Source organism: Rattus rattus, chromosome X (genome assembly GCF_011064425.1).
Source record: "Rattus rattus isolate New Zealand chromosome X, Rrattus_CSIRO_v1, whole genome shotgun sequence".
Taxonomy (NCBI): Eukaryota; Metazoa; Chordata; class Mammalia; order Rodentia; family Muridae; genus Rattus; species Rattus rattus.
Window position 1 is genome coordinate 6,282,290 of NC_046172.1, and position 26,476 is coordinate 6,308,765.

General features: G+C 40.1%; 1 protein-coding gene across 1 annotated transcript in view; it reads left to right on the plus strand.

The window, feature by feature from the left end:
* The window catches only part of Shroom2 (shroom family member 2), a 158,040-nt gene that overhangs the window by 54,136 nt on the left and 77,428 nt on the right, over positions 1–26,476 (plus strand). Inside the window, 1 exon segment of the mRNA XM_032889695.1 lies at positions 20,135–20,286. Coding sequence (XP_032745586.1) covers positions 20,135–20,286 — 152 coding nt within the window.

Consider the following 26,476-nt stretch of genomic DNA (forward strand, 5'->3'; position numbering starts at 1 on the left):
TCCCTGAGTTGCTGCAGTCTCCTGGGTAGACCTTTGTCTTTGGGGTCTTCAGAGGGACATGCAAGTCAATGATCTGTTACCCTGGCTGGAGCAGATTTCCTTGAGTGCCTTCAGACTGGGCTCTGTTGGCCTGGTTGCAACAGATCTCTTGGGAGGCCTTCAAACTATGAGGTCTTCAAAGGGACAGGCACATTGTTTAAATGCCCTGGAGGAAGGAGCAGTTTGGAAGGGAATTAGAGTTTGAATAGAGGGGGTGTGTCTGGAGTACAGGGCTCCTGGTGGGGGCGGAGTCCCAGCTGCTGTGGTTATTTGGGAGAGTCCCTTACCTGCTGCTCTGGGTGCAGCAGATCTCCTGGGAGGCCTCTAGACTGTGGGGTCTTAAGAGGGGCAGATAAGCTGGTGATCTGTCCCGGTCGTAGGTGCAGGCCAGAAGGGGAGATCTCTCTGTTTTATTTTAATGTAGTCACTTAGTTCTATGTACTTGACTCTTAGAACTGCCTTCTTTGTATCCCCTACATTTGGCTAAGTTGTGTTTTCATTTTCATTCAAGTTTTCAAAGTCTTTAATTTATATTTTAATATTTTACATCCCATTTTTCATTCAGTAAAGACTTGTTCAGATACTTCGGGTTTTTTGTTTTGTTTGTTTGTTTTATTTGTTGAGATTGATTTTGTGTCTGAATATTTGGTTACTTTTTTAGAAAGTTCTGTGAGGTGCTGAGGAGAGGGTTTGTGTTTGGGTGAAATCTTCTGTAAATATCAATCAGGGCCATTTCTTTTATAACTTCAGTTAGCTCCCACATTTCTCTGTTTAGTTGTTGTTTGGGTGAGCTGTCTATTGGTGAGAGTTGGATATTGAAGTCTCCCTCTATCAGTGTATGAGATTCAATATGTGATTTAAGCTACAATAGTGTTTCCTTTACAGAGTTGGTTTAGGACATAGATGTTAAAGGTTGTAGTGTCCTCTGGATGGATTTTCTTTGATGAGTGTCTTTACATTTCTCTTCTGATTAGTGTTGGTTTGATATCTATTTTGTCAGGTATTGAAATAGCTACACCAGCTTCTTACGTCTGTTTGCTTGGAATATCTTTTTCCAGCCTTGTACCCTGAAGTGATGTCTAGCTTTGATGATAAGATGTGTTTCTTTATTCAGCAGCAGGATAGATTCTATTTTCCCACCCATTCTGTTAGCTCTCTATCTTGTTTTGTGGGGGAACTGAATCTGTTGGTGTTGAGAGATATCAATAACCAATTCCTGTTAACGTTGGTGGTAGTGGTACTGTGTGCGAATGGCATGTGTTAGGCTTGTCCTTGGACTTTGTTTTCTTTTATATAATTAACTTCTTTAGGTTGGAGTTTACCTTCTAATACTTTCTATAGGGTTGATTTTGTAGATATTGTTTAAAAAGTGTTTCATCATGGAATATTCGTATTTTCTCATGTTGATTGAAAATTTTGCTGAGTATAGTAGCTTGGGCTGGTATCTGTGGTCTACTAGAGTCTGCAGCACACCTGTCCAAACCTTCTGACTTTTAAACTTCATTGAGAAGTCGGGTGTAATTCTAATAGGTCTGCCTTTATATGTTTCTTGGCCTTTCCCCTGCAGCGTTTAGTTGCCTTTGTTCTGTACATTTAGTATTCTGATTACTTTTTTCTAAGAGGACATCGTTTTCTCTTTCAGTCTATTTGGTATTCTGTATTCCTCTTGTACCTTGATAGATTTAAAAAATTATCTCATGATTTTATTGAAAATGTCTTCTGTGTCTTTAAGCTGGGGTTCTCCTTCCTCTATTCCTATTCTCAGATTTAGTATTTTTATACTGTTCCACATTTCCTAGATATTTTGTGCCAGGGATTTTTAGATTTAATATTTTTCTTGACCAATATATCTATTTCTTTTATTGTGTCTTCAATGTCTGAGATTCTCTTGTCCATCTCTTATATTCTTTTAGTGATATTTGCCTCTGAGTTTACTGATTGAGTTTGTACATTTTTTTTTTAATTTCAAGATTTCTCTCAGTTTGAGTTTCCTTTATTGATTCTATTTCCAGTTTCAGGTCTTGATCATTTGTGTTCATTTCCTTCCACTGGTTGGTTTTTATAGGTTTCTTAAAGGGATTTATCCATTTCCTTTTTAAAAACCTCTAGCATTCATAAAGGCTGTTTTGAGGCCTTTGGGGGGTGTTAATTATGTTGTTATGTATGTTTTTGTTATGTATGTTTAGTTTAGTCTAGTTATTCAGGGCCTGCTGTGGTAGGATTACTGTACTCTAGTATAGACATGTTATCTTGGCCATTGTTGATTGTGTTTTCATGTTGTTGTCTAGGTATCTGGGATTAGTAAGACAGGTTAATGTGTTTCTGGGTATTCAGACTTGAAACTAATGGGGATGGATTCAAGGTGGTAATGGGCTTTGCAAGAGGGAGGAAAGCTAAGTGTTTCACTAAGATCTTCATGGTTAGTGCCCTGCTGTTCTGACAGGAGTCCTGATTAATTATTTAACCTTTGACAGTTCACTTTTGGTTTAAAATTAAAATTCTTCACTTGAGAATAGTAGATTCCATGTAGTTGTAAAGATGAGGGAGATGCCATAGACCCGGCACCTAAACTTCCTTCTCGTTACCAGCAACAGCACTTCATCAAATTATTGAGGCGAATAGAAGTCTGTGCATTATCATTCCCCAAAAGATTCCACCTCTCTTTTTTGCTCTTTTAGTCCCTTTTCACCACCACCATCACCACCATGCCTAAAACCTGTCCTCATTTTGTAACTGTATTTATTTCAAGAATATTATGTTATGTGAGTGGGATAGTACAGGATGAAAAGCTTCAAAGTGGGCTTTTTTCATGATAGTTGATTCTCTGGCTATGTATCTGGATTTTACATTATCTACTGTGGCAATGCCACCTCTGGGCAGGTAGCCCTGCATTGTATAAGAAAGCAAACTGAGCAAGCCATGAGGAGTAAGCCAGTAAGCAGTGTTGTTCACTAGTTCTGCTTCAGTTCTTGTCTCTGGTTCCAGCCTTGAACTTGTATCCTAACTGTGATTGGGATATGTAAGCCAAATAAATAGTTTTTTTTCCCTTCAAACTGCTTTTGAACATGTTTATCACAGCAATTGAAAGCAAACTAGTACATTAGTTGGAATGCCTTAGGTCATTCTTTTGTTTCTTAAACTCCTTTCTTTAACTCCTAGGACTTCCCTCTTTGCCTGGACAGAGAAGAAAGGAAGAAGATGGCAATGGGTTCACAGAGCTTAATGTCCATATCTTACCTAGTCATACTCTGGAACATGTCTTGCTTGCTTTTTTTTTTTTTTTTTTTTTAATACTGCAGCCTTCAAGACAGTGCTGTGAAGTCTGATATTAGTAGAGTCTTTTCTTTGGAAAAGTGAAATTTGGGGGAATGTTCTCAGTTGGCACTTTCAGTATCAAGTAGACAAAACCCTGAAAAGCTAGTTAGCATAATGGACAGCTGGTATTTAGACAGAGACTAGTCAGGGCTGGCTCCTGAAATGATTGGGTTCCTCAGCCATTCTTACAGTTACTTTTCACCTGGAATGTATCAGTGTGGCAACAGTGTTTGCCAGGAGTACATACAGGTACACTCACTCTAAAAATGCTGTACTTTCCTTTGTCAGATTCCATTGTGTTCTTTTCACTTCTGCCTACTGACAGACACCACTTCTAGCTTCCATTTGGACAGACAAAAAGTTCAAAACATTAGGTCATAAAACTCTTAATCAATTTTCAAGCATTTAGATACATTTAACTGCCGAGGGTGTTCCATGAGGGATTGAAGTCTGTATTAACTCCTTTAGTTTCTAGTTTTTAGTTGGCAAGTTTGCTTTATTAGAAAGAAGGCTTCTGTTCCTTTATGAGTTATATATAGTCTGAGGGCTGGGGTGTAGCTCAGTAGAAGCATGTGTACTTCACATGTGTGTGGGCCTGGGTTCTATTGCCCAGCACCATTACTTCCTCAAAAATATTATTGTCCAGAAGAAAGGGCTTGCTCATTAAAAGCAGCCTCTTGTGAAGCTGACCAAGATATATTGGAATGCAAAGCATGACTAGTATGTGGCTGAGCAGTTAAAAAACTTTGGAGCAGGTTAGTGCCTATGAAAAGGTTTATGAAATTGTCAGAAAAAACAAAAACAAAAACAAAAAAAACCCTTCAGATAACCTCCCAGCAGGACATCAACTAATGCTGTAAATGAAAACTAATTTTTTCCCTATGCTTTGCTTTTAAGAAGTACATTCCAGGGTTGGGATATAGTTCAATGGCCTTCCTTGTCAGTCCTGTTGTGACTGGTCTAGCATGTGTTTACTGGCTGTCCTGGCATGTGCTTACTTCTGGAATTGAATCTAGTCCCTGCAATTTATTCTCAGCACTATAGCAAAATAAATGAATCTACGGATGAAGAAGGCTCATTTATTCTTCTTTGTATTTTGATTGGATCATAGGTACAATGTATTGCTTTCTGATTTCTCAGCCACCTACGGGAAGTTTCTATTTGGGTTCTGTCTAGCTCCTTGCCAATTCTGTGTAGCATGTGAGGCTTCATTCATTCTTACTGCCATTGCTTTGAAGCCTTGCCTTAAGCTGGGTGGGCAGCTTTTTCTCTTGCTATGCATCGTCCTCCTCATCACCTGCCACATTTTATATTTATGAAGACAATCCATATGAATTCCAGTTTTAAGGGTGGTTGAATTTGACCCACAGTAAAGACAACAACTGTAGTTCTAAAACCTTAAATACAAAGGAAGTCTTTGTAGCACTAGTGATAGCTTCCCACATGGAAGGCAAGTATTCTACACTGAGCCTTATCCCTGCCCAATAGAAGTCTGTTGTTTCACAATAAATATACAGTTGAAATTTGGAAGCTAGACACCCTAAATCAAGATGTTAGCAGGGCCACACCCTTTTTGGATGCTCTAGCTGGGGTCCTTTCTGCCTCTTTCAGCTTCTTGTAGCCCTAGGCATCCTTTAGTTTGTGGCTCTTTTACTCTAATCTTCACCTCCATCATGCATCTAACATGCATTTATGTCTGAGTTTACCTCTTACAGCAATTTAAGATGAGTTCATCCTAACTAATTACATCTGTAATGATAATGTGTCTAAATAAGGCCACCTTCACGTGTTCTGGGGCAGAAACTTCAATGTACTTCCACCCCATTTTTATTCTGCAACATAACTTTTTCAGTGGCATATAAACTTATAGCAGAAATAATACATTTTTTTCTTGAGAAAATGTTTTCAACATGAACATAGATCTCAATGAGTTTGTAGAGTCAAATCTTTGTAATTACCTATACAAAGAAACGGAAGACATGTTCTGTTAACCTTTCCCCCTTGTCCTATCCACACCTTTCAAGGAAGTCCTCTGTTGGATATTGTCTCAGTGTTCTTCTAGCACGGTTTTATTTTAGATTTTAATCTGATCTTTGCTGACACGTAAGCACAGGGATGTGTTGGTTCCTCTTTTTGCCTTTTTCTGCAAACCCGTGCCCATCATAAATTAAACTGAGCCTTAATTCAATTACAGACTGGCTGTTAAATAACTCAGGCTTTAACTCATTAGGAGGAAGTAGGGTATAAGTTAGGCCATGTACACTAACAATGATGAAGGTATCATGCTGTGAGCCAGGCCTTATAACCTGCATGGCTTCCTGGAAATTCTATTTGTTGTAAAGCATATTGTTATAGAAAAAATTGCATTTTGAATAATTGGATTGAAGCTAGAGATTCTGTCATATTTTTATCAAATAAATCTACAGTAAGACCATTTATATTCTAAATGTGAAAAGGTCACTCCTATCTGTCATTGTCACCTTGGACTCTGATAGACTTTTACTTATGCTTCTGTTGTGGCTGTATGAGTGGCAGGAGAGGACTGCAGCTCATAGCCAGTCCCACCCCCATGTCACACAGTCTGAGAGTTGAATTTAGCTGGGAAAGACTCTGACCTACCGGTAGGAGTTTTATTCGTCTACATTTTCTTCTATTTAAAAGCCAAAAAGTCTTTTCTGTTCTTGTGGAAGTCCCATACACATGGTAACTATGACAATAAGTCATTTTTCTTTATGATCCTTATTTTACTTTCCTGGAGAATTGAGAGAAAAATTCTTTTGCCATCATATTTCAGGTGTGTGTGTGTGTGTGTGTGTGTGTGTGTGTGTGTGTGTGTGTGTGTGTGTGTGTGTGTGTGTGTGTTGGGTGTTGTTTCAAAACAAATTATCTTACTATGTAGCCCATTCTGGCCTTGAACTTATAATCTTGCATCAACCTCCTGAGTAACTCATACTACTGTGCTGATATGAGCTACCACACTGGGCTGAAAACATTTTATAGTATATAATGAAAACAGTCTGTATTCCTTTTTGAAGATGGAAAATTCCCCAAATATTTCCATATTAACTCTAGCAGATGAATGTATAGTTGTATATAAAAATTTGTCTCTAAAAGGACTGAATGAGAACAGAACAGGACATAAAATAAGGTAAGACTATTGTCAGATTAGAAAAAATGAAAATGAACCAGAAATGGCTTTGAGGCTTCAGTTTTCTTATGTCATGAAGTTTAAGCCCAACTAGAAGAAATGATGGCTCTATTCATAGGTGTGTATTGGCGGGGAGGGGGCGGGGCACTCACAGAGGCCAGAAAGAGAGGGTTGGGTCCTCAGGAGCTGAAGTTAGAGGTAATTGTGAACCACTTGCAGTAGGTACTGGGAATCAAACTAAGGGCTTCTGCAAGAGCAATAAGCACTGTTAACTGCTGAGCCATCTCTCTAGCCCCAGTTTTCCTTTTTATATCCACTCAAACTGTGGATGAACTTAGAAGAAATAAACATATCATTAGGGAAGGAGAGTTGGCTGCTGAGCAAGTCAGCATAGGGTGTCTCGTTTTTGTTTAGTCTTGTCTTGGTTAGTGTGGCATAAATTTTAAGTACCTTGCTGTGTTTTAAGTGACAGAAGAGTTACAACTTAGATAATAGTTAGGCTATTTTTGTTTGATCTAGTATCATTTTTGCCTGGACAAATAATACTAGTGAGATGAGAACTGTCTTAGTTTTCTTGAAACAAACAGATAAAGAACAACAAAAACTGCCTTCATATATTTCCATTGCTCTTAAAGAAATTGAACTTTAAACATTAATTCTTAAATATTTTAAGTTCATTGACTCCATAGTCTACTAGATGTAACCAACCATGAGTCACAAAAAAAACCTAGAAAAAAAAACATGTACAGACTTTTTCCTCTTGTTATTACTTTGTAAACAACATAGTGTAGCAACTATGTACATGACATGTGCATTGTATTGGATATTTATTGATGATCCAGAGATGGGTTAAGGTATATGATAGGCCACGAATAGATTGTATGTGTGCACTACTCCATAGTATATGAGGGATGTGATGATCCTCAGACTGTGCTATTCTCAGAGGATACTAGAAACACTGCCCCCTCCATCAGAAAACAAAGACAACTGTACATTTTCTTGTTAGCAGGAAATGCAGGCATTAGATAAAAATAGAAATGTAATAATGCCATTGGAGGGGGTAGATGTAGGGTAAATTTGATCTATTTTTACTCGTATTCATCTATTTATTTATTGGCGATGCTGAGGAGACCCTACAGCCTCATCCATGTTTAGCACACTTAACCCATTATGTTTTACTCTTAAAGAAAGCAAAACTAACAACGTTGTCTTTGCTTTTTTCCTCAGCCACAATAATAAATTCTACTATTTTATAGTTCTAATTATAAAAGTAAGCAAAGTCTTACCATCTAGAACTATTCTCATTGGTGTGTTTTGAAAGAAAAAAAAAACAAAACAAAAGCTTAAGCTAGGCTTGGTGGTGCATGCTTTTAATCTCGCTCTTAGGAAATGGGTTCAAAAAAAATCAAGGTCAACCAACAGCTACATAGTAAGTTCCAGGTCAACCCGGACTGCATGAGACCCTGTCTCCAATAAATAAAAATAAAATATCAAAAAGCAAGTATGTAAGCTAAGCATGTTGCACATTTGTAATATCAGTATTTTAGAGGCTAAGGTAAGAGGATTAGGAGTTTGAGGCCAGCCTGGGCTTCAGAGTGGTACTGTGTCCCCCAACAAACAAATAATAAATCAGTAAGTAAATAGAGCTAGAAACCATCTGAAATATCAGTCATTTCTGGGAAGAACTATTCTAACTACCTCATTTTTAGGTAGATAGTGGGGATTCTGGACCAGAAATTTTTCTGGAGTCCTGCTGCTTTGTCTAGCATGCCATACCTGGGCCTATAGCCCTTCAAATCTTCCTTGTTGCCAAGTAGCTGCTGCATGCACAGGTATCTGTATCCTGTCTTAGTTCAAGGACAGAGCAAAGAAATAGCCCCCAAAGTCCCTGCCCTTAGATTGCTCTGCAGCTTCCAGCAGTTTTCTGCTCTTCTCTTTGCATAGTGCAACTCTTCCCTCTGCAGAGGATTAAAACACTGGAAAGCAAAGGTCTGGGAATTATCACAGAGAATTCAATATTAGTGGTAAGGGAGGGAGAGGGAAGACTTCCAAAAGACACAATCAAGGATCACAGGGAAGGAACTTGGACATGAGTCAAGCTACAGGGAAAGGTCAACTATGAAGAGTCCTGGACATTTGAATGATAAATTGAGGACAAAGAAAACAAAAAGGGAAAGTGAAGTTTACCTTTTTAATAACAAACCATTCTATTAAGGAACTTGAGCACCTTGAGGTGCATAGATGATTAAAAACCCATGGGTATTTTATATCTGAGAATAAGTTTTGAATTAAATGATCCAGCCATGGACATGACTTTATGGTTCTTTTGTATTACTGGGATTTAAAAATAATGTAAGGCTTCCAGCAGTGAACAATGACCCCCAGCTACCAACCCCTTTTAAGATCGTGCCTCCCTGTGTATCCTACACTGATCTCAAATTCATGATCTTTCCATAGCCTCCCAAGTACAGAATGACAGATGTCTGTCATCATACCCAGCAATATAATACTGCTTTTGCAGGGTGAGATGGAATAGAGAGATCATTTCTTTTGAAAGGCAATGTAAACATTTGAAAACTGTATACCCTGTAAAATCTAGATTGTTAGCTGGAGACACCTGCTCCCCCATAAAGTTATTTCTCTGAGGCCCTGGGTAGTGGCTATGGCTTCTGAACAGAGGATCATGCCATTGCCTTGGGGTTGTTTTGTACTCCCAGCCACGCCCCCTTGTGTTCACCCTTCTAACCCTGTAAACAGTTGCATGTCAAAGCCAGAGCTTTAAAAAAAAAATGTTTGTTCTTGAAAAATATCACCAAAAAGTTTTCCCAATAAAAGATAGTGTTTGTGAATAGTAAGAGCATCTTATTGTAGTCAAAAGAAAGAGGAAGACTGGGGGTGGTGGTGCCTATCAAGGGAAGTCCCTGTAGCTCAGTTCCCCCTCCCTCTTTCCTTCTTACGTGCACAGCCACAGTGCATTCAATTGTTTAAGAGCAACACATCCTTTGAACTAGCCCTAGGATGGGAATGTCCATTAAAAATAAACAGCTATGTGTCCTGAGCAGCTGGAACTCTATGTTCTAACAGCCAGCAGTTCCGTTTCCTGTCTCTTGATTGTGTATCTGTTCTTCCAGATTGCCTTTGTGCTTTGAAAACTGCAGATTTCAGTAATCCTAATAATCTTATGGAAGCAAGCATTTAAACGGCCTGGCTCCTCTTTACCCAAAGATCTGTGAGAACTGCCTACACACAGAAGCATTGTTGCTAGATGGGTAAAAAGCCTGTTGAAAAGCTAAATATTTGGAAAACCTTCTTGAACAGCCATTGTGGTGTATGGTGTTTGGGGTGGTGGTGGTGGTGTGTACCCACCCTACCCCTTTCCCCCATCACATTGTCCTAAGATGAATACTAGGCTACAGTCAGGAACTTTCTTTATCTTTGCTGATTCTTTCCTTCTACTTCATCCTTCCCAGAAATGTGGTCAGGACATCTGTACAAGAGAGGAGAAAAATATAGTTATATTAAATTTGGTCTTTGTCCTTAGAAAAATGCTGGTTGTATTAGAGCTCTTTTGTCACTGCAACAGACTATCTGATAAAAATAACTCAGTGGAGGAAAGACTTATTCCAGTTCCTAGTTTCAGAGGTTACAATCAATGGTCATCTGGCTCCTCAGTTGCTTCTGTATCTCTGAACATTATGACAAAAGGGTGTGGTGGAACGGAACTATTCATCTCACAGTAGCCAGGAAGCAGAGAAAGGGGCACAGGATCAGGTCCCTACATGATATATCCCATCTAAGTCATAACCTCACTACATCAACTACACCTCACTTTCCAGTAAAGATAATATATTATGAACTCACCAATGGCTTATTTTATGATTAGATCAGAGCTCTCGCAACCTAGTTACTTCTTAATTGCTCCACAAGGAAGGACCAAGCCTCCAGTACATAAGGTCTGGGATTCTCTTGGCTGAATGTGAATGGGCCAGAGTAATGTACATTTCAGTAATAAGTGGGCCAGTGTGTCCATCATTATTGAGGTGTGCAACAGCGAGACGAATGGTGACTAGAATATCAAGGACTTACTTGCATGGCAATGGTAGAACAATGTTAAATATGATGGCCCCACTTGGCCTCTCCAAGCTTTTAAGCATTTTGCTACAGACCAGAAGGAGACTGATTTGTGTGACTCGGGTTACTCCCTGCTTCCTGCCATGGTACATAGGAAGTGACTTGACTTTGGTTTTTTTTGTTTAGCATGAGCCACTCTAGATATCTCCAATATATCATTTAACATAGTTGCTCGCCACTGGGAGAGATTGTGTCTCTCAGGAAGTATGTGACAGTGTCTAGAGAGCTGATAGCAGTAGCTAGCAGGTGAAGGCTGAGGCTATTTAGCAGCATAGGACATCCATTCTGCCTAAAGCAAAGAGTGAGTGACCTGGCCCCAAGTGTTATCTGTGCCGAGGGTGAGAAGCTTGGTTTAAGGTAAGACATTCTGTTTGACTACTGTAAATTTTTACTAACCAAATATTTGGGTAAAATAGCCACTGTTGTGTTCTTACACTCAATATTGGTATATACATTCTTCTGGGACTCTTTGGTAAATATAATGGTATGACTTGGATCTTAAAGGCCCTTTGAGGTCCCTGTATTAAAAGTTGCTGATATGTGGTACTAACAGGAGATGGTAGAACCTCTGGGAAGTGGTATCTAGTAATTGGAAGATAGGCCATTGAGGACATGCCCTTCTTGACTGACTTGAAGTGAACAGATATGTTCTATTTACCAGGTGCTCCTGCTACCCTGTTTACTGCTTTGTCACAGCTCAGAGCCAGCCTTTCAAGTGATTCTCCTAGGCATTTTGTCATAGTTTTGGAAAGCTGACTGTCACACATCTATACACATAGCTCTGCTTATCTACTATTCTCTTGTGCATTATGTATCAGGCTATTGAACTGTATATGCATATGTAAAACTGGTTTCATATGCTTTTGTCCTAGATATCATGATCCTAGTACCATTCTGAAGTTGGACGTTGCCCCACATTGCTGGCCACATAGACTGTCGATGCACAACTGAGTACCCAAGGACAGGGACCTTTTTCTTTCGAAGTGTAGTCAGGAAGCAGAGGCACCAAGGGTTCTGAGACAAGGGAATTTTAAAAGCATTAGAAACTGATGTGATGGGAGAAGGGTCACAGGCAAATAGAGGGCATTTGGGCTGGTTATTCCTTAAGTAAGTTGAACTGCTGATGGTTGTTAAACAGCCCTTGCGTGTCAAGGTAAAGAAGATGTAGAGCAGTGGAATATGAAAACGGATTGGATCCTTCTGGGCCCCTCTGCATCTGTCCATCGTCCCGTGTGACTGTGACATGACCTTTCCCATCTGTTGCACCACCTCTGCCTTGGCAGCTTCCTCTTTTGACCTAATGAATAGAGATCCTTGAAAACAGTTTTCCTGACCCATGCACAGTCTCTTCCTTCAGAGAGCCAGCTGGTAGATGTGCACGTATTCTTTTCTGTTACCCGCTGGATTGTAAGTACAGGATATTTAGACCGTGACATTTTAAAGAGATTTGTATTAGCCTAACAAATTACCTACTCCCCTCCCCCTCCACAGTCTTTCTGTGTAGGCTTCAAACTTGCTATGTAGTTTGTATCTCAGCTGGCGTCTAACACTTAATCCTCTGCCTCAAACATTTTGAGTGTTGGAATTTCAGGTGATCTCCATCATATCCAACAAAATCAGTGGCTATGCATCAGAAGATGCATAGAAGGTTTTTTAGTTTTCTTATGTCACCAAGTATGGAAATCAGGTCCTTGTCAGGGCTAAATAAGTGCTCCACCACTTAGCCCTATGCACTCCCCCACCCCCACCTCCAGCTATTAGGTAACCTTTAATTCACAATTCACAGGGGAAATGGGACCTGGTTTCTACATAATTCACTTAGGCTAAACTTTTCAAAAGTCACCCCACTTAGAAATTGCAACTTTTGTGTTTTCTGTAATGTTATACCAACTGTATAGAAAACTTACTGTGTTTAGACAATACAAATGCATAGGATAACTGGAGTTTTTGTTTCAAACCTTTCTAAAATAAAGGGTTTAGGAAACATTCTACCTAAGTAACTTTGGAATAATGGCTAATGGAGAGGTTTCCCTTTCCACTAAGCTTCTGATGTTCTCATGTTATTATCAAGATCTTTGTAAGTTGCCCCTGAACCTGAGAGTAGGGCTGTCTGAACTTCATTTCAGTCCACCCCACCCCCTTTTCTTTTTCTTCTTCCCTCTCCATACCACTTTGTTTAGTTATCGAGATAAGGTCTTACATAGCCCAAGATGACCTGAAGCCCACTACCTGAGGATTACTTTGAACTGTTTGCCATCCTCCTACCTCTACCTCCCAAGTGTTAGATTATAGGCACACTCTACAAAGCCCAGCTCCCTGTCCCAATCCGCCATAAATAGATTATAACAATAATAGTGATTTTTTAATAAATTTGTATAATACTTGGAATTTGTAGCATGGTTCCTTTATCTCAGTTGTATTCTTTTTTAATTTTATTTTTCTTGGATATTTTATGTATTTACATTTCAAATGTTATCCCCTTTACCCCCTCTCCCGTACCCCCTCCCCTCCCTTGCTTTTATGAGGATGCTCCCACTCCCATCTCAACACCCTGGTATTCCCCTACACTGGGGAAATGAGCCTTCACAGGACCATGGACTTCTATTGTTGCTAGACAATGCCATCCTCTGCTACATATGTGGCTGGAGCCATGGGTTCCTCTCCATGTGTACTCTTTGGTTGGTGGTTTAATCCCTGGAAGCTCTGGTGGGATTTGGTTGGTTGGTATTGTTGTTCTTCCAGTGGAGTTGCAAACCCCTTCAGCTCCTTCAGTCTTTTCTCTAACTCCTCCATTGGGGTCCCCTTGTTCAGTCTAATGGTTAGCTGCAAGCATCCTCATCTATATCAGTAAGGCTCTGGCAGAGCCTCTCAGTAGACACCCATATCTGACATCTGTCAGCAAGCACTTCTTGGCATCAGCAATAGTGACTTGGTTTGGTGGCTGCATGTGGTATGGATCCCCAGGTGGGGCAGTCTCTGGATGACCTTTTCTTCAGTCCCTGCTCTACTCTTTGTCCCTGTATTTCCTCCTGTGAGTATTTTGTTCTCTCTTCTAAGAAGGAATGAAGTATCTACATATTTAAAAGTGGGGTACAGAGCTAAACAAAGAATTCGCAACTAAGGAATTCTGAATGGCTGAGAAGCTCCTAAAGAAATGTTCAACATCCTTAGTCATCAGGGAAATTCAAATCAAAACCACCCTGAAATACCAGTTGTATCCTTATAATTGACCTAGAGTGTTTTCTGGTTTTGGTAAATATAAAGTATCCCAATCTTGTGTAGGATGACCTTGAACTGACCCTTCTGCCTTCATCTCCTAAATGCTGGGATTTTACAGGCATGTGCCACCACACCTGGCTTTGATCCCAATCTGACATAAACAGATTGTAACAATAACGGTGGTCTTTGAGTATATTTAGTATTATGACTTTGCAACATATTTTCATTTTATCTTACCTTTATCTTCCTGATTGTCTTAGGGTGTTTTCTTTTTGCTCATTCTCCTTTCTCTTCCTTCTTCTCTTTTTTTTTTTCCTTTTCCTTTTCTCTTTCCTTCCATTTCCCCCAATTGCCTTAACTTTCTTTCCTTTTCTTCCGTTCTTCACCCTCTTTTTTTTTATTTGAGGTAGGATCTATGTAGCAGCTCAAGTTAGTCTTGAATAGAACAATGTAGTTAAGGATGACTTTGGACTCTGGATCCTTTTGCTTCCTACCTCCCCAGTTCTGGGATTATGGGTATTTGCCACCATGCCTGGCTAGTTTTTGTTTACTTGCTTTTATTGTTCCAGTGTATTGAGATTTGGTCTCATTGTAGTCCAGGCTGGCTTGGAGCTCCCAGTTCTCCTAAATAAGCCTCCCAAGTAGATGAGATTACAGCAGTGCATCACCAAACCCAGTTTAGACAATCAGTTTTTGGATGACCAAAGTGAGATTAAAGAAAAGTAACTTTTTTCCAAATCCTGTACAAACAAGTCTTAAGTCCTATTTCCCACCTTAATGTTTTGTAAGCCTTCCATGACACAACCCTTTTTCTACCTTGCCACCTGTTTATTTTTTCTTCCTCTGTGCCATCAATGCTGGGTATCTGGTCATGCATTTGCCTCAGAACCTTTATCAATTAGTTTTGGGTAACAAACCATACAGAAATTTAGAATAAAGATTGCTTAATACAAACTCAGAATTTGGGTGAATTGGCTGTGTTATTTTCTGTCTTGTCTCTATAAAAGTAAACTAGAACAGTTGCCGGAGACCAGGGGTCTTACAAACCAAAGACTCTATGCCTGTGGTTCTTGATAAAAAAAAATCCCCGCTCATGCACCTATAGTCAGTTTCAGGTTGCTGAGGTTGAGATTGCTGAATGTGTGGTTAGTTTGAGCTAGTCTTGGCCCTATAGTGGACTCATCATTTAAAATGTAAATCAGTAACTAGCAAAGCTATTTTTGATTTTTTGATTTTTGATTTGGCATAACTAGTAAAGAAAACTCAAAACAAATGTGAATAGCATATAAAGAAGAGGGCAGAATCTCCAGGATATGTACAAAAAGAGAAATCTGTCTTCCCTTCTCCAGCACCCCGAAAGCTCAGTGGTGTTTGCGCGCACGTTTGTGTGTGTGTGTGTGTGAGAGAGAGAGAGAGAGAGAGACAGACAGACAGACAGAGACAGACAGAGACTGTGTTTATGTCTGACTGTCTCCTCTCTAGGTAGGGAAGACAGGGCCAGAGGCCCACTGGCAATCAGGAAATTGTCCTGTAGCTGTTCTCAAAGCTCACTAGTAAAACTGGCTAGATGCTCATGAAACTCACTAGAAGATGTCACAAAATCACTGGAAGCGCCTATAGCAATGAAACCACAAAGGCATCTTTGAGTTTTTTTGCCTGACCCATAGGACTGGTCAAGAGGAAAGCATGTGAGATAAGGAAGGGAAACCAGTCTTCCCTTGGTGTCCCCCAGGGTGCTAATGAAAACCACTGGGAACATGTTCCCAGGTGGGATAATTTCTGAGCCTGTGTGTTTCACTGTCAGGATGTACTTCGACTTTGGAGGTCAAATAGATTTTTTTTTTCCTTCCTCCCAGCACTGTTTGCCCTATAAATAAGCCTTTTTCTTTCTTTCTTTTTCTTTTTATTTTGTTTGGTTTTAAAGTTGAAAGTTAAGGATTGCTAACTGGTAGTGCTGCTAATTAGCAGTACTGGAAATCACATGTTTTTAAAATCCTTTGTTCTGAAATACAACTTTCTCAGAAAGAAGTTGTTTTCTGGGATTTTATTTTTCTGACCTGGGTGTCTCTTGAGCAGATTTTTATCTAGCACTGTTTGATACAATCTTGTCCTGATAGAGATTTGCAAATTGCACACTGTAGTCTTGGAAAGCTCACCTCATCGGAGAAAGGGTCCCTGAGGCATAGGCTTTATGCCCATCATCATGACTCTTCATGAGTCCTTGCCACGGACATAAATGGATCTCTGCTTCCTAGTCTATCCTACCTGGCTGCTGAACCTGCTTCTCTGCCTTGCAAAACTTTGACCCAGTGCCTGGTTCTCACAGTCAGCAGAGCAGTCAGCTCCACTTTGCTCACTAATATCTGTCAGCACAGCCCCTGGATCTTGTACTCACCTTGGGAGACTGAGGCTCCATAGGCACTTCTGCTTTCCATTTTGGTAGCTACATAATCCTGCTCTTGTACCAGAACTTGTCACCAATTCATCACCTTCCTTTTAAACATTTCATTTACCTGTCTCTGATACTCCATCCAGACACATCTGCCTCTCTGTGTCTTAGGGCCAAGTATAACCTGGGCCTCATTTCAGGGATGGATGAAAGGATTATTAGACCTCTATATTATCTTTCCCTGAAGTCCCACCTTAATGGCATTTCCCAACCTGTTAAACACCCCACCCCCGACCTGAGTCAAGCTTCCTTTCTGAAGGAACTGAGACCAAACAGAATGAGTAATGGATTTAAGAAGACTGGGAAGTCATTATTCTCCTGTGTAACAAAAGGCATGGCCTGGTCATGCACTTTAGGCTATTCATTGAAAGGTAAAATATTCTGGAGATAATTACAGCTGATAACCTGCAGGTGTGACTCACATTTTGAAGCGTGATCTCAGACTCATAAAACAGCAAAGTTGCTCTTCCCTATTTCATTCTGATTACTGGGCATGTGGGTAGGTTCCACTTCCCCAAGCTCAGAATTTGACTTCACCATGAATGGCAAGCTAGGTCTTCTTTTCACCACCAGAGTCCTGCCTACCTTAGTTGTCTTTATACTGTGGAGATGTCTTGACCTCTGTCAGGATCACTGAAAAGGTTTCAGGGGTGGGTGTTCATAATGCCTGCACTGTCTCCTTGCCCTGCACTTAATTCACGGTTTTGCTGTATGTAGCCTAGGTTGTCACCAAACTTGCAATTCTCCTACTTTAGCCTCACGCCCCTACTGCCAGGATATCAGGTGTCTACCACCATGCCTGGTTTTTGCTGCTCTATTCTTTTCGTTGAAGACATTTGTCTTTATTCTAACTACAAGGTTAATATCCTGAAGCAGTTGTTTTCATCTTAAGTTCACACTTGACTTCTCTGCCCTCATGCATCCACCCCCACTACCTGAAGAATACTGCCCACATTCTGCTTCAAGGTCAAGTTCTCAGTCTCCTCACTTTCTGCCCGGATCCTCCTACACTCCTAAGTATTCTTTACACTGCTTCCCCTGACTCATCCCTCTGGCATGCCTCCATTTCCTGTCTGCATGTTTCTTCATGTCAAGAAGAATGTCCTCCCTAATCCTGCTGTATTCCTTTCAAGTTGCTCTACACATTTTGTTTGTAGAGCTTTTACATCTCCACTTTGAACCTGAGGTGAACATGGCCCTTCATATTTCCATTATACTAAATTATAATGTTTCATCCACATTATATTGTTTCATCCACAGTATACCTGGTTACCTATAAAATTCATATTCTTTTTGTCTTCCCCAGACTCTACTTTTTACTTATAGTAAAATGTCTATAGTTTTGACATTGGTAGTTATAACCCACACTCTTACAAACACAGGGCTAAAAGTGTAACAAGTATCGTGATGCAGTTCTGTGTTTTCTACTTTTACTTTTTATTTATTTACTGTTCATTTGTTTGAGACAAGGCCTCACTGTGTTCTCAGGCTGGCCACAAACTCATAAATCTTTGTCTTAAACTCTTGAATTCTGGGATCACAGATGTGTACCACCCATGCCTGGCTCACTCTTAACCACAGTCATTATTCCTTGAAAATTGGTGCCAAATTTAGGTTTGTTTTCTAGTGTAGGAATGAATAATAAGTCCAACTTGACAGCTTGAGATAGCATATGAATTTAGTATAGAATGGAAATTGATAATGGATTTTCTTTTTTAAAATTGTCCTCTTATACTGATCTGGAAAAAGATGTCATTCTGTTATGTCCAAAGTGAGCAGCAGTATTCACATAGCAGGGCCCAGCAACTGAACCTGATTTATGAAGCATGATGAAATACTGTGTGCTTAGATGTTATCAAGGACCATTTCACTACTACAAAACAAAGCAGAAAATACATAACAGGATGGACTCCTGATCCTTTGAGACCAAGGAATTTATCCCAGTTTGATGTGGGGAATAGTTGACTTTTCTGTTGACCACATGTAGGACTATTTCAGCTACCAGTAGAAAACCTCAGTAAGGGTTTTGTGTACTATTAAATATAGCACATAAACTTGATTCAGGATTAATTCCACCTTCTGGAGCCAATTCCTTTAGGGTCCAGGAGGGAATTGTTCTTTAGAAATTACTTATAGGTTTATATAGCCTGTTCTTCATGGGTAGCTGGGTACAGATCTTCCAGTTTCCTGATACAACGGACAGAGGTCTCTGTAAAACTATTTTCAAGCAGAAAAATGACAGACTTTTAACTAAGGTTTGTAATTATTCTTCTACAAAGTTTTAAATTTATGTAAGTAAATGGTTAGCTCTTTTCTATTATCTTTCCAGGGCATTTGTGATCTACAATTCTTCAGTCAACTTGAAAACAGAGTACCAACTTTCCCATATACACTTGTACATTATCATTTAATTCTAATCTTCGTTTTTCCCTATCCTAGCAATCCCATATAGCCATGCACTCTCCTTCTGATACTATTGGTTCCTCAATGTAATTTCCCTACTTTTTCTATCCATACCTTTTCTTCTTGAGACTGCTTTAACTCTCTATTCTGATGTCCACAAGTTCACCTGGCTAATTAATGCAGCAGTCATTGGACTGGAGGGCATATGTATCTCCTCATGATTCCACATTCAAGGCCAAGTCTGGGATGAACTATTTTACAAAAAGGACCATGTAGGCTTTTTATGGCCTCTGTTCTTATGTTGTCTAGATCCTTTCCCATGGCCCTAAAGCCCAAGAAGAAGGCCTCTTCCTCATCCTCCACAGCCTCACGATCATCTCCATTCCTCATTCCTGAAAACTACATCTGTTCGGATTACTATGGTGTGATTGGCTCTGAATAATGTGGGGGAAGTAGATTCCCCAGAAAGAAAGATTGAAAGTATAGTAGTAAAGACAGCAGATCAACTTTGGGGCAACAGCAACCACCAACACGTGTGGGATCATGGGATCAATGGCCTGATGATGCTCCAAGGACAGTAATTGTGTCACACCTCACCTTGTGTAGCCATGCTGGACCCGGCACTATACATTATATTAGAAAGCTGGATGTGGTGGTGGCAGTGCAGGCAGGCCTGAAATCCCAGCTACTTCAGAAGCTGAGTCAGGAGAATCAAGGCTACCTTGGCTATATAATGAGCTCCTTTCTCAGTGAATGAATGACTGATGAATGAATAGTCCTGGGGACATAGTTCAGTGTGTCTGGGTTCCTTCTCCCATACCAGAAGAAAGAAAGGAAGAAAAGGAAAAATGGTAATTAGGAATATTAGAATCAGACTGCTTAATGGGCATGAGGTTTCTCTTGGGATCAAGGAAATGTTCTGAAGTTTGATGGTGACTATAGAACTCTGAATGAACTGAAAGCTGTACAAATATATGGCTTTTATGAGTGGATATGTGAAATTTGAATTACATCACAAGTGCTACTAAAACGAGGTACGAATTAAGGTATGAAAAATAATTACCAGATAGTAAAAACGAACCAGAATTATTGTTAGCATGAAGGAATTTCAGAATATGAATCTGGTTTGTCTTTTTTTTTTGTATATGGGTTTTTTGAGTCTTTCCTAATAATCTAGTGACCTTGTGCAGGGACCGACAGGATGAGTGATGCTGTTATAAACCCACATTGGAATAATGTAACCCTGGTCTTTCAGTAGGAATAGACTCAGCTTCCAGGGCCTGTTTGCCCCAAGATTTCTGGATCTTTTTACTCCTCGGTTATCCTAAAACTGTGACCTGCTTCAAACCTGCACATACTCAATTCCAAGCTGCATTAGAGGACCTTGCTATGCCTCAGGAGTATTCACAGAACCCTCTTCTCTGTTCCAGATCGAAGAAGGAAGCAAAGCTGCAGCAGCAGACAAGCTTCTTGCTGGAGATGAGATAGTGGCCATCAATGATGTCACTCTCTCAGGGTTCAGACAAGAAGCAATTTGCCTGGTGAAAGGCTCCCACAAGACCCTCAAGCTTGTGGTCAAAAGGTAAGATGTGTGCCTCTTCTGTATTCACCAAGACAAACAGAAAGGCATGGAATAATAAACTGCTAAGCCTATGTGGATTGTCTATATGTTAGAGATCTCTGTAAGTGCCAGCTTAAAATTATAGTTTTCTCTTATTAGTTTCTGAAGATTGTTCCGGGATCCCCCTCTTGGAACCAGATCCTGCACATGCGTCAGGAAATGCAATTGTATTTGTTTATAATCTAGGCACATCCTCTTACATGCTTTAAGTAATCTCTAAGGACCTAAACTTTTCTTTATATATATATAGGAGTAAAAAAATTCCACTTTAGTAATTTTGAAAAAACAAATGTAAAATGACTTAGGCTTATAAAACCAGAATTTACAGTTGTCTGTCAATAGTCAAAATATAAATCATAGAACCATTTTGATTTCAAATCCAAAGTAACTCTCAAGTTGGTTACAGAGTCACTGTCCCACTCCCCAGGAAGAGTCCAGCTGCTGACTGTATGCACCCCCACCCTACTCAGACGACTTCCCCTCCTGTTCCAAACCGTGCTTCTACACTTCAGCCACACCACATAAATAGTAGACACATCTCCCTTCTGTGACACTCAGAAAGATGACATATATCCCCCTGGCTCCTACCAACCACCTTTCTTTATAAGGACCCTGGCTCCGACCAACCACCTTTCTTTATAAGGACCCTGGCTCCTAGCATTGAGTGACATCCATTTTCCAGACTCCATAGGTAGTCTTCTCTTGGCTCCATTCCAGCAGGACAGGACCTAAACTTTCAAGTTGCCATGACAAAATTACCTGACAGTAACAACCTCGAGGAGAAAAGATGTCTTCTTGACTCAATGATTTCAAGAGATTTCTGCCCATCACAGTAGAGAAGGACTGGGTTTATAGTGGCAGAAGTATTTTTGCAGACTCCTTCATAGTTTTGCTGACCAAGAAGCAGAAGAGATGAACCGGAGCTAGAGCTGAGCTAAAACTCTCAAGGGCTTCTCTTCAGTAACACTCTTCCAGTAGTCCCACCCCCACCTGGTTAAGACTCTACTGCCTTCAAAGCACAAACTGTGGGGGAGAGTCTGCTCCCAGTAAGGGGACTATATTGTTGCTTATTGTTCATAGAAGGTGGCGGGCAGGTGGTTTTGATTATTTTTGTTTGTTAGTTTGTTTGTTTATTTGCTTTTCGAGACAAAGTTTCTCTGTGTAGCACTGGCTGTCCTGGAACTCACTCTGTAGACAGGGCTGGCCTCAAACTTACAGAAATTTCCTTGCCTCTGCTTCCAGATGGTGGGATTAAAGATTGGTGCCACCACAACCCCCAGCCAGATGTGTCACAGATGCAAATAACAGATACTAGGTTCATAGTACTGTGCTGCAGTTCTATGTTCCTACAAATTAGATTGGGAATTAGCACTTAGATGATTCTAGGAAGGTGAAATTAAGGACATGATGCTTTTATGTACAGGATAACAACAGTACCCCTTGGTGCCATGAGAAACTTATATCTCTTTTAGAATCATCGTAGTTATTGATTTAATTAAAAAGTTAAATTGATGGTGGTGCATGCTTTCAATCCCAGTATATGTGAAGCATAAACAGGTGGATCACTGTGAGTTCAGTGCCAACAAGGCTTTGAAACATGTATAATTGTGCTTGTCTCAAAAATAGTTAGGGCAAACATTTACTACAGATTTTATCACACACCGAAAAACATACTTCTACAGAGCAACTCTCCCTTTCCCTCCTAGACAGCCCCTAGGTTTTAGCTACAAGCAGAATCCAAGGTAGAAAGAGGTTCAAGGATGAGTAAGGAGTGGTTGGGGAGGTGGTTCAGTGGATAAAGCACACATGTCTGAGGACTGGAGTTCAAATCCCCAACATTTGCAGAACAGACAGGATCCCTGGAGCAAGCTGGCTAGCTAGATTAGCCAAATCTTTGAGCTCTGTATTCAACCAGAGGAACATTTCTCTCCTTCAATATATAAAGTAGATAGTGATTAAGACACAAGATAACAAACTTTAACTTTCACATACCATATGTATAGTCCAACACATGGGAGCCCTTGTACACATGCACAAAATAAATAAATATTATCAACCCTCATTTCTAAGTAGGATATGTTTTAAATGCCTTTTGTTTATGTTTTGGCAGTGCTGGAGATCAGACCCAGATCCTGCTATGTGCTAAGCAGGTGCTCTACCACTGAGTTACAGCACTTCCAGTCCTAAATACCCCCTTTACTTAGTCCTTGTAGCTCAGAATATACAATCCCAGAAGGTGGTATATGAGTTATCATCAATATATAGTTCCTTGATTACCTCATGACTCCTCAGAAGGAAGTTGTCTTAGTTTGGTTGCTATTGCTGTAATGAGACACCATGACCGAAGCAACTTGAGGAGGATAGGGTTTATTTGCCTTCAATTTCCATATTACTGTTCATCATTGAAGGAAATCAGAACAAGCACTCAAAACATGGCAGGATCCGATGCAGAGGCCATGGAGGGATGCAGCTTGCTTGCTCTGTCTTGCTATAAGAAAGCTCAGCCAGCTTTTTAAATAGAAGCCAGGACCACCAGCCCACGGGCAGCACCACCCACAATGGGTTGGACCTTTCCCTATTAATAATTTTAAAAATGCCTTACAGCTGGGTCTTATAGAGGCATTTTCTCAGTTGAGGTACCCTCCTTTCAGATAGCTCTAGTTTGTGGCAAGTTGACATAAAACTATCCAGTACAGAAGTCCTTTGTTGTCATGAGATGCAATTAGTCTTGGTCAAGTGATGATCATGGGAGGATGCTAATTCTAGAGGTAAGACTAAGAATGACACATCGCCTCTGGGAATTGTCATTGCCTCTTAAACCCTCAATCTTTAGTTGTGGGGAACTGGAACTTGCACTCTTTGAATAACTTGACTTTTGAATGGAGAAGATACAAGTTTCAAATCCCTACAACTTTTAGCACAGGATATTTTTTTCCTTCGATACAGGGTCTCAGTGTATAGCCCTAGCTAGGCTTGAACTTACATTGTAGACCAGGAAGCCCTTTAACTCAAAGGGCTTTACCTACCTCTCTACCTTTGGTGTGCTGGAATTGAAGGCATGTACCACCACACCAAACACAGCAAGAGAAATTTGTTTTTCATCAGAAGGTATGCACAAAAACATGAAACAGATTTCGTAGTCCACTTTAGTCCACTTCTTTTTGGTGTCAAATCTGGTGTTTTAAGTGTGTGTGTGTTTCTGTCCATAGTTGTATTGTTTACTTTGCATTTCTGTAATTATGAGGTAAAGTAGGCATTGCTACATATATTTCTTTTTTTTTTTTTTTTTTTTTTTTTTTTTGGTTCTTTTTTTTTCAGAGCTGGGACCCAACCCAGGACCTTGTGCTTCAAAGCCTACAAAGCTCTGCCACTGAGCTAACCCCAACCGGGCTACATATATTTCTTAATGTGCTTTGTATAATTTGTTTGTAATCTGGAATTATATATCTAAAAAGGATATCAATAGGTAAACTAAAGCCTATTTAAAACATGCCAATGCCACCTAGGAAACAAAGAGAGGAGATCATAGAGCTTTTACTGGCTGGTATAGCCTAAAAGATATGTAGAAGATTTCAGGAAGCAGAATTAAACTTTTCTCCTGAAGGGCTGATGGAAGCCATTATGGAGAACTCCTGTTTTGTATTCTGCACAGTTTCCTTTAAGTAGGGAGTGTAGGCAATTATGTGCTTTAAATAAATAAAACTGAATAGTTTAAGTAGCAAAATTTTAAAACAAAGCAGTTTATTCAAGCATTTATTTGAAATATATTTTAATAATATACTTAGTGTTTCAAATTTTTGTAAATTGTATGAATTGTAAGTAATAGGGGTATGTATTATTCCAATTTTATATGGGTCTGTTTAGAGATATGAAGACATTTCCCAAGCTGGTAAATTAGTTAATATTAGGACTTGGGCTTGTTTCTTAGTACATGGTGAATAATTATTGTTAATCTTAAAGATAAACACAGTAAAGCCTTGTAACACTCCACAGTATTTTATTTCAAATGAACCAGTTTTTAAAAATTCAGCATGTATTCATTCACTCTTTTCTCCAGGCAACCACTCTATCTGCTGTACCTGTGGATCAGTTAGCATTTACTAGTATTTTATATTTTATATTGAGTTCCAAGATGGAACATGCCTTCTCACAATAACTTCAAGACCTGGGATAGCTCCATAGTAAAGCAGGCGCTCAGAATCTCAGGCCCAGGTTGATTCTGAGCACCCAAAGAAGAGTCTAGCTCACAAAAAGTCACTCTAAAACTGACTCCTAGCTTGTAGCTGTTAACATTTGAATTGTTGTCACTGCATAGACTCCCCTCCCCTTAATGACAGCTGCTCCCTGCTTTTATTTCCTGTGTTTCTTTTATCTTAGTGTGTGAGGTAACCAGGGGACCAGCCAACTGGAATGAGATTTCAATAGGCCAGTTTCACAAAGCAGTGGCATCTTATTTCACAGGGCCCCAGCAGTCTTGTCCTCATTGAGAAGCAGTGCACAGACAGTAATGCCTGAAGGGACATGGTGATATCTGTATCCCCAGTGAAGATTCTTCCACAGACAAAGGAGAATGGTTACTTTTCTCCGGGGTGGCTGGGAAAGAAAAGAACTTCAACTATCATCTCCAGCAAGAGCACATGTCATGATGTCCAGGTGGCATTCGGGCTCATGAGCAGTAGAGTGGGGTGGAAGATTCTATAGGAGCCAGATCTGTGGGGCTGCGACAGGTTGGGTCTAGTATGCCTACCTTGTTCTTTGGTTTCCAAGGTGTTTGATGGTTCACAGTGTCCCTTTGCAGTGCTATGTAGTTTTGGGGGTTTTGGTATATATTGGTTTGTCTCTATAGAGTTCTTACGTGCTTTGTTCTTCTCACTGCACAGTTCTACACCTGGTGATTTCATGGCTAAAGCTGACATGGAACTGGGCTCTAGGGTTTTCACAGAAGGCTACAGACTATTTTGTTGGGTAGCAGTATTGGTTTGGCCACTCAGTTGGATTAAAAACAGAGGGAGGCAGACACAAGGATTGAGAGAGCTCAGCCTGGCCTAGAGTGAGTTTAATGACACTTTGAGTAGTTTATTTAGATGCTGTCTCAAAATAATAAACACCAAGAAAGACTAGGGGATACAGCTTGTAATTGGAATACTTATCTAGCTTATGTAAAATCCTGAGTTCAATTTCCAGTACTACCAAAACCACATCATAATGTACCCATGAACCCTAGGGAAATTTTCTTTTAAATATTACATCATAAATTTTATAAGGCTGATATATTTTCAGTCTTTTTTTTTTTTTATTTACAATGAAGTATACCTGCCGTATTTTAAATCTTACTCTGGTAGTTTCTGTGATCCAGTCCTTGATTGCAAGCCATTTTGTTGGGGACAAGGCAGGGTAGGGTTGATTCATGTTACTTGTTGCTTTGCTGGTAGCCATAAACCATTATATCTCCTAAGCTTTCATTCAGTAGCAGATTAACACCAAAGAGGAGGCTTTTCTTTTTTTTTTTATTATTATTAACTTGAGTATTTCTTATATACATTTCGAGTGTTATTCCCTTTCCCGGTTTCCGGGCAAACATCCCCCTCCCCCTCCCCTTCTTTATGGGTGTTCCCCTCCCCCACCTCCCCCATTGCCGCCCCTCCCCAACAGTCCTAGTTCTGGGAGTTCAGTCTTAGCAGGACCCAGGGCTTCCCCTTCCACTGGTGAAGAGGAGGCTTTTCTTTTGCGGGAAGCTGTAAGGGTTAGTCAGCCTGCATCAGATGGTTGCATATTTTGCAGAAACCAGGCTTCAAAAGCTGGACAGTGGTCTTGCTTGCTGGGAGCAAGTTTGTTGCACCATACATCATTCTCAGATGTTGCAGAGTTTCATTGCCTTCAACTTCAGACTGGTACCCTGTTGTGCTCCCTCTGCCCTGGCCTTATGGAGCTAGTCTTGAGAGAGGAGAGTGGCCGAGTGCCCTGGTGCTAATTATTAGCACAGATGTTCCTGTGAGTAGCTACTTGCAGTGAGCAGTATTGCAAGAGTGATGCTAACAAGACAGCAACAAGTCCTTTGTCTCCTATTTTTCTCTCTCTTTCCTTTCTTTTCTTCCTTTTCCTTTACTGATATTTTCTTTATTTACATTTCAAATGTTATCCCTTTCCTAGT